Source organism: Chroicocephalus ridibundus, chromosome 2 (genome assembly GCF_963924245.1).
Source record: "Chroicocephalus ridibundus chromosome 2, bChrRid1.1, whole genome shotgun sequence".
Classification (NCBI taxonomy): Eukaryota; Metazoa; Chordata; class Aves; order Charadriiformes; family Laridae; genus Chroicocephalus; species Chroicocephalus ridibundus.
The window spans coordinates 128,558,071-128,573,584 of NC_086285.1; the positions used below are offsets into that span (position 1 = coordinate 128,558,071).

Below are 15,514 nucleotides of genomic sequence, written 5' to 3' on the forward strand. Positions count from 1 at the left end.
AAGTATGTATACCAGACTGGAGACCGAAGGAAATCATTGGATAGACAAACCATAAATGGATCAGCAACTCCTTTGAGCTGAAAATAGCTGGAGGTAGAGCCATGGGGGTAGGGGGTGGGGGACAGTATCGGACATACTTGCCCTCAGTTTGGGCTGTGACTCCTAGAGCCATCGTTGGAGGCAGAGTACTGGCAGGGCAGACCCTTGGTCTGAACCAGTCCAGCCATTCGCATCTTCTCTTGAAGGCTCTGTGACGACCAGGCCATCAGAATGAAAGAAACAAGTAAGTGTGTCTGAGATGACAGGTCATTTTCTTGTCTACCCCGTTGTCTCACCCAGCTGCTCTGTCGAATATATTGGGGACCATTAATAGACATAAAACATGTTCTCAGCCAAAGAGCAGTAAAAGTATCTTAGTTAAAAAAAGAATCTAGCCCAAAAATCTAGCCCAACATCTTTTTGTTTTAATCTCACACATCTATACCCAGTGTTATTTGGGATCTCCAGGCAAAGATCTCTCATCATCTATTATAAAGAGAAGATTTTTTGATTTTCCTAGGAAGAAGGAAATGTGAGACTGTGATGATGACTTCTTATTTATTATACATAGGCGCCACAAGACCCTTTTCATGAGGTTGGCTCTTCTTTAAATGTATGTTTTCTCCTACATATCTAAAACCAGCTGCATTGGAAAATCATTTTGCTTCATGTTTTGTGTGCTGTACTTTGGGAGCCAGGAGGGCCAGCTAAGCTAAAAGGGGAGCCATGAGGTTTTTCTGAGAAAATCCTTCCTACTGAAATTTTTGCCTTACTTACTGACGCACAGGACTATTTACCTTTCAGAACAAAGCTTAGTGCTCATCAGTTTCTAGAGAGTAGTTAATTAAATAATAATAGGATGAAGGGTCTATCCCTTTTGTGTGGATGTCCTGTTTCATGTCCTTAAACTGGCTATGACACTTGGATCTGCGAAGATGCAAAAGATAATGATATTAAGATTACAGAATATTTAAACCAAAGTAATTAATCTGGCCTTTTCATCAGAATGAACTCAAATCCTTTAAGAAATTGATTCATTTTAAGTGGTGTTGACATTCTGGGTGTGCACTCGTAAGTGAGCATAAATCAGTGTATTACAACAGGCATATTTGCAATATGGTTTCAAAGCTTAATAGTGGTGATATATGTTTCAGAGTATTTAAACAGTTTGTAATGCCACCTAATAGTGTGTCAAATCAAGTGTTGTCAAACATGTAATGAAACAGGCAGCTATTTTATTATTTTAGCCACTGCTCCTGTCTTGTTTAATTCGTTTGTGGTGAAAATGACCGGCCCAAAATTATCACACTTGCATGGAAATAAATTGTTCTTATCTCTGTAAGGAAGTAAATAGTTAAGGAACTTAACTATTCTACACTTCTAAATGGTTAAGGAAAGCCCCTGCCTTCCTTTTGCTACAAAGCAAAGAGAAAACCTGAATATTGCCGTATCTTCTCATTCCAAACAAATGATACACAGCCAATTTAACAGAGAAGGAATAGACACATGGGCTGAACCTGAGCTGCGTTTTGCATCTCGCAAAAGGTTCTTACACGCTCATCTGCCATTGCCTACAGTAGGAATTAAGCACTCAACATGTCACAGAATCAAGATCTTAAATAACCATGAGAGAAATATAAAAATGTAAAATTCACCTTGCGTATTTGCAGCTTCGATCCATTCCCATATGCTTCAAAGACACTGCCAGCTGGTTCAATTCAAGTTACCAAATTTAATGTGGCCTTGTAGACGTACAAAAGGCAGGCCAATCTTGAAAGAAAACATTTCACTGGGCCTTAGAATCAAATTATTTCTCATGGTCAGAGAAACAAAGGGAAACACAAAGTTCCTTTTTCCTCTTCCTATATTTCCTATCTTATCAAGTGATTTTATGTGAGATACATTGTCCACATGGTATGCAGGAAGGCTCAAAAATACCTCACAGTATGGTGTATGCTAGTGCTCAATTGCAAGATATACCCAAGTGTTAAGGTTGCCAATTTTCTACTCTTCCACTTATCTTGTTAAATCAATCATGGAACATCTAGAAGTCTAAGGGATCAGGAATTTTTGGTTTCATGCTATTTTTTTCTTAAGTGTACTGGGGGACTGTATAGGGGTTTCAGAAACTTTTTTTTTTGGAGGAAAATTGTTTTTTCATCAATTTATTTTGCAAATAAAAAAACCTGTCTGAAAGTATTTTGATTTTTCCTCCAAAAAGTGAGAATCCATAAAAGTTACATAAATGTTATCTGGGGATTGCATCAGATACAGATGTCTTGAGAACAGATCTGTACAAATGTTTGATACTATGAAAAATACCCATCTATATTTACAGATATTTTACAAATATGCATATTATCGGCTGAATGTGTCAGCTGATAATATGCATAATGATAATGATAATATGCATATGATAATAAAAAGGAAAGACAGAACAGAGGACTGGTCACAAGCAGAGACAAGTGACAACATGAGGACTAGTCTGTATCACCAGTTTTTCCATAGCATTGAAAAGGGAATTCTCATTTGCTAAGACAGACGTGAAGCAGATGATTAATCAGTTTTCAGTTCAGAACAATGATGTTGTAATTCTCCTTTTTGATAAAACTCCCAAATCGAGCTGAATTTCCCTGCGTGAGCTCTTCTGGCATGAGGAGATCTTTACAGGCTTACTTAAAACCTCTTTTTTTTCAGTGCTCTGCTGTCTCATCTGGCTCAGATGTCTTTTACTAGAGAACAGTTTTCATTGTCCTTTATATTCACAAGATCTCTGTGAAGCAATACCTTGGATGTTTCTTAAAGCTCTAAGCAAGGTAGGTCTTTCAACAAGAGACTCCCACCCCATTATGTAAAAAAAGTAATCTATATACCTTCTTATTATGTGCTTTTAATTAGCACTTCAAGCCCAGAATTATAGATGCTAATAGAGAGAGATCCAAACTGTGTTCTCTCCGAGTACATATAAATATAGCAGAGTTCACACAGTAAAAATTTATTTTTAGGGCTAGAGGGTATTACAGCTTATCTTTTTTTTGTCATTTTATTTTTTAACTAGAGAAAGTAGAAAGCAAGATGGCTTGTTTGAATTTAATCTACTTCCCTAGGGATTTATGGCTACCATCAGAAAAGTACCACACAAGGGGGCACAGTTGGCATTTGAAGTGCAGAAGGTCGGGACTGAGGCATAGTAAAACTATGTCGGGAGTTTCCATTAGAGCTTCCTGTTGTAGCAAATAAATCCGGTCCCATTCACACCTGATAGGCTGATACAGATACATCATCCACATGTCATTCACCATCAGTTTTTAAGGGGGGTGATAAATTGTTGGACTGCTGGCTTAAGAACAAAATTTCTTCTTTGCTGAGATTTCAGCATTTTCCTGCTGGATCTCCAGGTTTTTCAGACCACCTTTCTTCTAACTACATGGTTCTTTTCTCAATGAAGCTGTCACCCTCAAATCTAATAAAAACTCTCTGTCATCCTTTTCTGGGCTTTCTAGTTTGACAGTTTCGTGTCATAGCTTTGTTCCACAATAAAAATAAAAAATCTCTGGGTGTTAAAGAAGTCCTTGGAAAACTATAAGTGATAGAGTCAGCATTTACAGAACATATCACAACAGGTCTGACTGACCTTGGCAGCAATCGGAGATCACCATTTCTCATGGATGAGCTATTCCTGAATGTCTGTCTTTTATGCTGTATAAGGCAGAAATACCTTTTCTGGATCAAGGCTACTACTTTCTGCTTCTCTTATTCTTTAAGAGTCATTGTTTATTATAAGGACATGTTTAATATTATCTAGTTAAGGAATGTCTTCATTTCTATTAATTCCCGAAATCCTGTGTCGTCTTCTGTGATATCTTAAGATAAAAACACATCGTTGTTATTTTAAAGTCTTATACTATTTTGTTTTTGTTGAAGATTATTTGTTTGACGATTTTGTATGTTTTACTTCTTATCCCAGTCAAACTGCAAAGATTAATGTATGTGGATGTCATCCAAATCGTCTGCCTTTACTCTGACTATCAGACTGTAATCAACACTGTTTTCTTACTGGAACGGCCCTTGTTCTGTTGGGGTTTTTTGTAGCAGTTTACAGGAGTACCAGTTGAAGGGAATGAATAGTCAGTATTGATTGTTCATCTTTAAAAACAGACAGTGTACTTACACAGTAGCATGTGTAAGTACAGCCAAGTTGAACATCCATGTTAATCAGATGCTATGAAGCATGAGGAGGGGAAGCCCCAAGCCACATTTGAAATGATCAAGTTTCTATTTGTTGAATGCATGTAGATTTATAAGAGCTGCATGGAGACAGATACCTTACTGCATAATGCACTGGCAATAATTGAGTAAAAACGAAGAATAGCTAGAAATAGAAGACAATAAGGAGAATTGTTCGCAGTTGTAGAATGTAGAAAAAAATACCCACCCTCCTAAGATACCCTTCCCCCTCCCTGCAGTGGAATTTCCCTGCTTTGAAGTTATCTTGAGAAGACACAATTTGCAATTTGCCCAAGAGGTCAGCAGGCCTAAACTACTGTACCACAGGGTAGGAGGTGGTTTCAGAGCTGAGAGTCCCTCCGATAGCATGGTCTGCAAGCATCTTTCTTTTGAATAAAGTGTGACCTCCGCTGGTCGCTGCTGTATTCAGGAAAAGGGGAAAAAGTCCATCATGGAAGAAGGTCCCATGCCACTTTGTGGGACAAAATCTTAGTTCATCGTCAACTCCAATGTTTCTTTTTAGTTCACTGGAGAAATATGTAATGAGTACATACGCATGTATAAGTAGAACTTTAACGGGGTGGGGAGAGAGCTGAAGCATGTGCTTACACTTGCTGAGTTGTGCGTGTCCTGTATCTGCCTGTCTGTCTGTCATTAACATGGGACTTGTCAGTTATGTATTAAAAATAAAAGTAACCAGTTGCAGAGACTAACAATTATGTATTTTTGGTTTATTTTTCTCACTTTTATGTTTCCATCAGCATTAAAAATGAAATTAAAAAAAACCCAGGGCTGAATTTAACCTGGGCCCACGGAGAGGATGCAAACTGAAAGAACCTTAAAGTAGAAAGTACCTTTAAGAGGTTTAAGGAATCTGAGCAGAAGCCATTTGTGCTACAATGCCTAGCCACACTGAGGAGAGTAAAGGGTAGGGAGACACAATATTTCTGAATTTCCATGTCTTTGTGGGTTTAAGTCAGACCCTTAACCTTATTTGAATATAGTATTTTTGTAGTTTAATATATTTCATACAGAATGTATAAAGAAGATTTAATAACTGTCTCTTAGCTGTGGTTTATCTCTACCTCAGAGAAAGCCAAAATGAGTTTCTAGTGAAATGGCTGAAAGAGCATACACGGTAAGTCTTCTATCAAATTATTTCCAGTCTTGCTGATTTGTAAAAGATCTTTCAGAAAGATTCTGTCTTTCTATGTAGAATGTTAAAGTTTGATTCTGTGCCCAAAATTTATAAAAGGAACTACAAATAACCAGTGAAAGTCTAGCTTGCCATCTCCTGCTTTTTAAAATGCCTGAGACTGCTTGCTATCACATGGAATTTGCACTAGTGTTTAACCCAAGTTTTTCCCTCACAAAAGAAAATGATATTCTGGTGTATTACATATTTCTGACTGAAATAGCAATTAAATATCTTGGAAGAAACTAATCAAATCCCCAGGCTTCTGTGCCTTGTTGTTTTTCTCTTTCAGATGTGCGTCACAGATAGATAGAGGACTAACTTTGTGAACACACTCTTAGGGTAATAAGGACACAAAATGAACAATACTTATGTAATTAGTCAGCAGACACAAGTGTTTCAGGATAAGATCTTCTGAAGTATCAGAGCAGAAATATAAATCTAATACTTAATGTTCCTGCTGTCAACAGTTAAAAATGGAAATATTTCTGCAGCGTTTCTCATTCTCTGGGTAGCTTTGCATCAGACTGAGGTGTTCTTGGGGAGTTGGATTGCACAAAGAACCTATTTTGCTGCTGCCCCAGAAGCAAACTAGCCCACTGGCACAATTTAAAGCAACAAAATCCGGCTGGGCCTCTAGGCAGGCGTTTGCCCTGCTTCCCCAGACTTTTGCCTGTCTTAGGTGGTATAAAGGCACCTCTTAGCTTTGACTGTGCTGCAAAGGTTATTCAAATTTTAATAGAAGCAGTTTCCAAAGACTTTGACGCAAACAGTTGAGCATGGTAAACTTGGGTTGACTGGCCATTAACAAAGCAGTGTTAATGCAGTCAATCTCATGGGATCACCATTGCTGAAAGTTGGCCTTTAGCACATGTGTAATACTGTGTATCTTCCAGCGGCTTCCCAAAGTGCTCTCCATGCACGCACGAAAAAGCCAGAGAAATTCTCCCATTACCTAATGGTAAGAAATTTGTAGAGGTGCACACATTACCATACATGAATTAAAGGATATACTTCCATAACTATTAGCACTGCTCATAAGTCATGAGTAATTCTGGGCACAGCACCCAGGTGTAGGGTATTATTGCTAGTTCTGCTTTGGAAACATACTCAAATATGTCTCTGTGCCATCTGGTGTTTCTGATTCAGGAGAATCTCTGTGTTTGTTTGTGTTCCTTGAACACTCAAAATCAGGTGTCTAGGTCTGCTTTTTTTCTTTTGTACAGTTTGATTCATTTGGGAGTTTTTGTTCCTAGCGTAACAAAGGCGTGGTTTTGCAGTCAGCTTCAGCAAATTTAAATCTATGCTGCTGCTGAAAATGGTGGTACTGCTCTGCTTTCCTTCTTCCTCCAGCTGCATCTTTCCCCTGCCCCCCTGGGGAGGATGAGGATGCTCACGGCTGCACGGTCAGCTGTGTCAGGAGCTGTCTGAAAATTAGTGCGTGGCTCAGATGTCAGGTGGATCGTTTTGGTTATTGTGATCCAGCTGACTCCATGGCAGCCTGAGAACGAGTGATGAAAGAGGAGAAGAGTATTTACCTCCGTCTGAGGCATGGAGGGAGGGGAGGGTGGAGAGAGTGGGCCTACCTCTTGGCACACTCCATACTTAGGTCAGCTTGAGCCAATAATGGAACTGCACCTAGGAGTCCTCTTGCTAAACACAGAGGTGAAACATTCTTCTGGTATTAAGGAAGACCAAACACTGGAAAATTCCAATGCTTTTTTCTTTTTCTTTTTTTTTTTTTTTAAGAGACTTTCTTTCTATGTAGTGTAATATCCTAAGGACTTGAAGCAGGGCCGTTGTACAGGAAAAATAAATAGAAGTGCATACTGACTGGAAACAATGGTAAGAGCTAGACAGCTCACATAGATCAGTCACTGGGCAATAGTTGTTCCTAAAACAGTACTGATGGGAAGAACATTGAAAATACTCTTAAACACACCAAAAATTGTCAAAAATTTACGTACAGTTTTTAAGCTTCGAGTGGGATGAAAACTCATAGAAAAAATGTTTTACTTCCCTTTTTTTTATCGATCCGTTCCCTCTTCCTGCGATTCCTACCTACCCAGTAGGGCCCATGAAACCTGTGGTACTGGAGATGAAGTGATTCCTCTGAGTTATATCGGCATGTGAGTTGGGAAGGGAGCAGGGGGACTGTGAGGGGAAGGGAGGGGGAATGGGGGAAACAGATGGATCCTAGATTATGCTGCATCTGAGATAGAAATAAAATTTCACCTTAAAATGGGGTGGCTGCTGCTTCTATGAAACTCTTGGGGATAATTCATCTGCCACTTGATAAATTGGCAGGGTTTCTTTCCAGGTTCTCTCCTCTATTCTCCTTCATGCTTTGTGTGTGTATACATGTGTGTGGGGTATGTGTATGTAATTTTCAAGATGCCTGGCCCCTTTTTTCTCCTTGGCTAACTTCTGAAATAGAGCTGTCAGGATGATTCCAGCGTTTGGAGCCATATTCTTTCTGACAGAATATAACTCTTCTCCAGTTTTCCTTTTTTTACGGCCTGAAGTCAATGGTAATATTCAATGCAACCTAAGGTCAGGTTCTTGAATTTTAACACAATTTCCCATGAGAACTAGAAGGACGAAAATTCCTTTAAGAAGGGGAACAAAAAGTGGAACAGCAATATAAGGAGTAAAGACTTGTTCTGTGGCTTTAAAAAAGCATCTTCAGGAGGTTTCAGATCTGGGGCGGATGAGCTTCATTTAACCTGTCCAGGAATTTAACACCAGCCACTGTGTTATCAGCATTTGCACAAAAGGGTTGAACTCTCATAGCAACTGGCCATCCTCAACTTCAGTAGGTCAGCTGTAAGAAGATATATGAAATTAAGTAACTTCAAAAATGTGTTGAAATATAACATATACAGTCGTATGAACCTATATGACATGGAAGGATTTTAAACTATGCCATAACAATGGGCTATATAGGATACAACCACCAATTCCTTGTCAAGTACTTTAACATGTAGAAAAAAGGTCAGTTATGAGATGGACAGATTTGGCTAGTTCCTTTTGAGCTGATCAATGTTATTAATTGATATCTGGGGAGACAGAGATGGTAAACACTTTAGTCAACAAAGAACTTTGTAATCCTGAAAAGAAATGATGTTCATTTATTTTCTGCAAAGGAAGAGGTTTCATGCCTGTGCCCACCTCCACAGAGTGGAAATTCACAGGGACCTAGTTCTTCTCTAGGCAAAGTTTCCCATATAGTAAGTGGAAATTTTAGATCTCTCTACTATCAGTTGAACTTTGAAAAATCTAAATTCTCTTGTTCTACATATTTCTGATGTCAGGAGCCTTGGTTTTTGCATTATTGAAATAAGATGAGAATAAAGGTGTTGCTATTTACAAACTCTTTGAAGATGTAAGGTGCTGTAGATATAGAAATCCTCACTTTTATATGGCTTTGAATGTGCTAAAAATGTATTGCATTTCATTGTTGGTACAACATTATGTTGATCAGTGAAGAATCTGAATATTAAATTTAAAAAAGAGTATATTCCATTAAGAAAGACAAATTATGCTTTATTCATGTAATATTTTAAAATCTTTCACTTCCCCAAATGTCAGCTGTCAAACTGTTGCCATTCTTAGTAACGGCCGCAAAGTGAGACATTTCCCCATTTTTCTGTGTTTGGAAGGGCTTACCTTCCAATATTAATCCTATCTTTTCAATGATTTAAAAAACAGGTTTTAAATGGAAACATCAGATAAAAATTGTATTTTAACTACAATCTAGCATTGCAGGGAGTAAGATAAACCCTACAGAGTAAAACAGGCTAAAGGAAAAAAAATGAAAGTAGTCTGGCCCATAGCAAGATGAACTACAAAAAATCCAGCTTTCTAAACGATGACCGGTCCATTTACATTTAAGCATTTTATGGAAAATCTGCTCTGCAGGATGATATTTACGGTATCGAAAGTGTCCCTGTAGCTTTTGTCCCCCCCCTTAATTTTTTTCAGTCTTTCCATAACAATATCGGTTATTTCACATTCTGTTTTCAGTCTGCTTCATGTTCTCTTGCCTCTCTCTCCCTCCCTCCTCCCTCCCTCCCTCCCTCCCTTCCTCTCCCCCTCCTCCACACCCTTTCTCTCTTTCTCATATCATCTCAGAGCTGTTAGAAAAAATACTGCCTTTCTGTGTGTGATGTTCTTCAGCTTTAGCAATTTTCCATTTCACTTCTTTCTCGTTATACTTTTTCCATTTAATATTTGGGGAGAAAAATCGTTCTATTTGAAGGTGAGCCAAATACACTGTCACAATGTTTTGGCCCAAGTTAGTATTTTCAAATATAAAGTTTACTTACAGTTTCCTGTGTTTTCCATTTGACTGTTATTGAAGAAGGAGGAGGGAAAAAAAAGGTCTTAACTTTTACCATCAGCAGCAGGTGTATTTTTTACAACTGTCACTGTTACTCGTCCCTCGTCTGGTTTGCAGCAGCTTGGAAGCTCTGGAGGTTTGCTCACACAACCCAGCTCTCACGACAGCGCAACTCGTTTGTGGGAAGACATTGGTCTGGATGTAAAATGGTGTCATGAGTACGTTTTGGAGGGAGATGCAGTCCGAATGAGTTCTAAGGAAGGAAGTAAATTGAATTGAGTACTGCAAAAAAGTGTAAGGACAGTTTGGTGTTGTGTGGGCAGGTGGGGTTGTCCGAGCTGGTTAGGAGGTAGAATGCAAGCGATTTTAAGCAGAGTCCAGGGTTTTTGAAATCAGAGAAGCCTTCATCAACAGAGCGCCGCCTTCTAGTAGAAGCTATATTTTCAGAGAAAATGAAGACTGAAGGAAACAGTAAGGACTTTTAATTTTACTACCAATTTGGGTATATTAGTGTAGAAAACATCTCTTTGCATATAATCCATGACTGTTCTGTCCTAACTAAGACTTCCTTACAGTTTATATAAAGAGGCTATGTAAAAGTGGACAAAAATGATGATACTACTCTTATGATATACAGAGCTGGCAAACACTAAGATACCACAGCATTTAGGCACCATGGTGATAGATGCCTTAGAGATAAATACAAGAGAGACAAACAGAATGAGTCAACGCATTGCCCAATTTGCATAAAAATTTTCATAAAATAACTTGCAGTGTTTGAGAAAGAAAATAAATATTTGGTGTTTAGGTTGCTATGGTGTTGTGGTAGTGAAAAAAAAAAAGCTATGAGCAAATGGCCTAAGCTACATCATGAGTTTACTAACCAGACAATGTCTTCTAAGTAACAAAGTGAATATGAAAAAATGCTTTAATTATGTAGAGGTTAGATGTGATACCAGCTATTGTAATGACAGCCTTTCCTGTCCTCTTAGCTTATAAAGCGGATTTTAACCATTGATTTCAAGAAGCTCTGAAGAGGATTGTGCTGCAAGTGCTGTAAATTCCTGTATTTACTCCTATGAATAAGCCTTACTTTTGTCTTACTGCTTTGGACTTGGTGTTAGAAAGAGCAGGTTGCGTCAGCCTCCAAGAGCATTTTCTGCTTTTTCTTTCAGTTGGGATGAACATTTACCCCATTTTACTATGTTCCTTTTTTGAGTCAGAAGCATTTTTTTAATAGATTCTTCAACCCAAGGGTGATGAATGCTTTCCCTTACATGCTTTTCTAGACTAACATCTGGTTTCAGCAGACCACTTAAACACATGCCTAAGTGCATCCTTAAACATTTTGTTGGGCATATGCCTAAAGGAGGACAGTAGGCACATTAAAGAGCAGGATATTCTTAAGTGCTTTTTTGAATAAGGGCCTAAATGGGAATGAAAAGAGAATTATGTGGCTTGTTTTAATTGGGTGAATTAATTAGCCAAGTATGTGTTTCATTTACTGACATTATCTTTTGTAGTTATATAACTTTAAAGATTACAGAAAAATACTTCACCCAAATTTTGTTCAAAATGTATGTTTTAAGAAGTATAATTTCCCTCGGTATAATTTAGCTGCAAAGGTAGTGATAAAAAATAAATGCTTGCTTCCATTCAGCTATATTTTGCTAGTAAATGAGCTTGCAATACTGAAAAAAGGTTTTAGGGGGGATAAAGAAAAAAGAAAATTGACAACTTCATGCTTTTTGGAAGGTGCATCAAGGTCTAAGAATTTTGTGCCTTGCTACAATGCAATCATTTTTGAATTGGTACTCCTGGCTGAGGAGGCAATAACCTGTTTTTTCTGTTAGGCATGAATGAATAAGCAAATTTAAGAATGAAGTACCCCAAACAGAATAAACACGCCATTTGGAGTTTTTTATAAAACATACGTCTCTGATAGTGCAGCTCAAGGAAGTCATACTCTTTTCTAATGGGTGAATGGCTTGAAAAGTGGAGTTCTGCATCACAGTACGGCAAGACTAGTTACTTTATCTAATTTGTAGTCCATTTACTAAGGGCAAGGGCAAGAAATTTAAGGATAACTTAACATATCCACCCCTCTTATGAAATTGCCCGGTACTCTTGTAAGCTTCCGTAGGAGGCGTGGGGAAAACCAGGAGCAGAAATTATAGCAAAATTAGACGTCAGAATTACACTAGAGTTAGTCAAATTAGGGCTTGATGGAATAGACACCTGGAATTATTATTTTCTCTGCTTAACTTTTAGTGAAATCTCTCTCAAGAATGGTATATTTTGCCAATATTTTTCCTTGAAGATAACTTTAAATAAAAGGAAACTATCCCCCAAATGCATACTTATGCAGGCATTTGGAATGCGGTAAGTGTGTTTTCATTATGACTGAGCAATTTCAGCTGTGAGCAACTATATAGCAAAAAGTAGAAAAAAATAAATACATCTTTGGAGGTAAATTAAATTGCAGTACCCGAAGAATTGGGATCTGCCTTTTATAATTTGAACATGATAAAACTGAAATAAAAATAGAAGTTCAAACTAGATTCTCCATTGCTTTCAAATGCCTTTGTAAAAATGAAATTGAAATGGAGTATAGGGACTGACACAGTTTACAAATATTTTTCTCTTTTTTGGCAACATGTACTCATCAATGTGTACTCTATGTAAAGATTTTTGTCTAAAATTCAAAAAGCCTTTATAAATGAAATTCAACAAAAAAAAGGTCTTTCTAAGCAGAAATTATCTTATCCAGGACAGTCATTTGCATAGTGTATATCAGTATATGTGTGCACATCCGTGTGCACATCCATGGAGGCGGTTTAGGGAAGAGGTAGAGAAAAGACAGTCCTGATAATATTATTTGTAAAGTATCACTACCCATTCATTCCCTGAATGATGTTGCACCATCTAAAACACTAATTGGATTGCACGATTGCATGACTCTCCAGAGTATTGCATCTCAGTAATAAAATCCCTACAGAGTCATTTATCATGTCAAAGGGTAAGTGATATTTTTTTGGGTATTCATCTGGATAGATGAAAAACAAACACTGCAGTTTGGGAATTTATAGATATATAGACATGACCTGTGAATGAGTGATCTGCAAGATTATGCACCGAATGCGCTTCAAATGGCAACATAAAAAGCATTTCAGTACATAAATATTAGATGTCTCTTTTTAAGTTTGAGATACTCATAGTTCTAGCCAGCCCTCTAACACCTCTGAATGCTTCCATAATGCAGTATCGCAATGGAAGTCAAACAACCACCGAGTGAGTCCACCAAGGAATAAAGTGGATTTTGCAGTTAGGAGGGTATTATTGTTTTATTAGCCCATAGCAATCTGTGTTGCAGGCAGGCCAGTCTGTCTTTGCTAATGCTGTAATGTACTCGTGTTTAGCAGTCTTCTTGGCTGAAGTCCAGTAAAGATATCTTTAGGGGATCATAATTTTTCTAAATGGTATGATTTTTCCAGTGAGGATTTTGGTCTTGAGTCTGCAAAAATCAACACTTTTGATTGACCTTAAAAATATGAATAGTGGAGTCCAATGGGAAAGACCTTTACTTTCCAAAAGCATGTCAGGCTGGACTCTACAGATGGACTTTTATGCTTAGTACTGTAAGTAGCTATCTTGCCTAATTTCAAAATAGCCCAAATCAGCTACAGGATAAGGCCAGGAGCACTTGCATCCCGAGTTATCAATGTCTGCAGTACAGAGACATGTCTTTTTTGGACATTGCCAGAAGAAATGTAGTCTTAACCTTGCATTAACCATGCAGACCGATATGGTCTCTTAGGTCATATCCAAGCACTACTGGAATTCACAAAGTAGTTATTCTTTTCTTTAAGTAACCTATATAACCTAGCCTGGTAGCCATTAGTCGTCTATCAAGTGTATGTGTGTAGATTTTGCCCTCCAGCACTCCCACTGTAAAAGGTTTCCAAACTAATGGTTTCCTGAGTATCCAGGGATAAGGGGCTGCTAAGGGCTTAGTAACTAGGGTGTTCTTCCACAGAAAGGAAAGCTCAGTTGTCTTTTGGGCTCCATTAGGTGTTTCATTTTTTTAAAATGTATTGTTTGTTTAATCATGCGATGAATCCTGGGTCTTTCCTGCTGTGGGTTGTAAGCCACTTTACAACCTAGCTTTCTCTCTCTCTCCTAAAGGGAATTTTGGCAGGGAAGAAGCAGGAAAATACTTCTGCATCTGGCTGTCTTTGGGAGAAAAAAGTCTTTGAAGAAAGACTCGTTCCCCTTTGGTTTGTGAAATAAGTGCTTAGAAGAAGACTGTATGTTGTCACTCTTGAGTAGAAGGAGGTATCTCCCCCTATGCAAGCTAACATGGTGTAATTGTATAGATTAGAGGACTTTAGTTCCTTCTTTTTGATATTTCAAATGTCTTCTAAGTGCACTGACTTTCCATCTGCCATTCCTAGCTTTCCCGAGGACTTGTTAAGAAATTTTGGTATCTAAGTTGGATGCCGGAAATTCGATTAAGTGGTGGGCTTACTCCCCCCTCCCTCCCCCCCCAATAAGAAATTTTGCTATATTAATTCAAAAACTGATTATACAGTACATTACTGGAGTCAGGAAGGACTGAAATTGCTCCTTATGTTCATTTTTCAGTATGTGGGTGGACTTCGGTAACTCAAAATGATTCAAAAGTGCTGTTACCGAGAACTTGGCAATAGGGAATTCTGAGGACAGAGGCACGTCTTAAACCCTTCTTCAGAATTCAAAAGCCTTTCTTACATTCATTTGGGATTCTCCATTTTTCTGTAATTGCCTCTAATCTGTCTTAAAAAAACAGGTCACAAGAGAAAGGCTGGGAGTTAGAGCAAAAAAACATTGGGCAGAGTGAGGGGAAAAGGCATTCCATTTTTTGAAAATACATCCAAAAGGACCTATTTTTAGTCTATAAGGTCTGATGCATCTCACTTAATTTCGGGTACCTAGGCGAGGGGCAAAAAAGGAGTCAGTTACTCTAAATTCTTCCAGTTGGATATGGAAAGTGGTGAGCAATTCCAAGTTGCCCAAACTACCTCTGGTTTTCTCCACCAGAACAAATTAAATTGTCACTTAGGAATCAGGTTGATGTTATTAAAACTCAGGCCTTAAAAATCATATTTCCTAAGCGATTATAGTGCTGAAGGATGGAGAAAAAAGTACCTATTGGGATTTCCAAAAGACATATAACTTCCACTGACTTTAATAGTACTGTGTGAACACTTTGAAATCTAAGGGGGTTCCTGAGTACCTTTGGAAACTAGGTCTGCAAACCTGAGTTTCACTGGAAACAAATAAAATTTAATATATTAAAAGCTAAGTCATACAAGAAAATCAGAATTTGATGCTTTAGAGAGTTCAATAGCTTTCCAAACTTTAACATTTGCCCTCTCACTTCTTAGGGCAATTGGATCTTTAGTTTAATTAGGAAGTTTTGGATGAAGAATAAAATTATTTATGAAAATAAACAAATTCATCAATGGTAGAACTGCAGGTGAGCATTACCTACAAGAACAGAGATTCAAGTTCAGCTAAGAAATTCTTCAATACTTAACTGCTGGAAGTGGGAAAGGTAACAAATGTAACTTAATTTTTGTCCAGCTGCTTATATTCTTTTCTTAATCTATATTCTTTCTTCAGACACAGGGGATTGGGACTGACTGGATTTTTGTTTAATAAAGTATGCC

The 15,514-nt window shown here is 37.9% G+C and overlaps 1 protein-coding gene and 1 long non-coding RNA gene across 2 annotated transcripts in view; one reads left to right on the plus strand and one right to left on the minus strand.

The window, feature by feature from the left end:
- The window catches only part of TOX (thymocyte selection associated high mobility group box), a 235,932-nt gene extending 226,034 nt beyond the window's left edge, over positions 1 to 9,898 (minus strand). Inside the window, exon 1 of the mRNA XM_063326918.1 lies at positions 9,790 to 9,898. Within this exon, the coding sequence (XP_063182988.1) occupies positions 9,790 to 9,861 (72 nt within the window). The 5' untranslated portion in view covers positions 9,862 to 9,898. The remainder of the gene's footprint in view (positions 1 to 9,789) is intronic.
- A 234-nt stretch (positions 9,899 to 10,132) lies between these two features.
- The window catches only part of LOC134510774 (uncharacterized), a 40,681-nt gene continuing 35,299 nt past the window's right edge, over positions 10,133 to 15,514 (plus strand). Inside the window, exon 1 of the long non-coding RNA XR_010069722.1 lies at positions 10,133 to 10,274. This is a non-coding gene — a long non-coding RNA (uncharacterized LOC134510774). The remainder of the gene's footprint in view (positions 10,275 to 15,514) is intronic.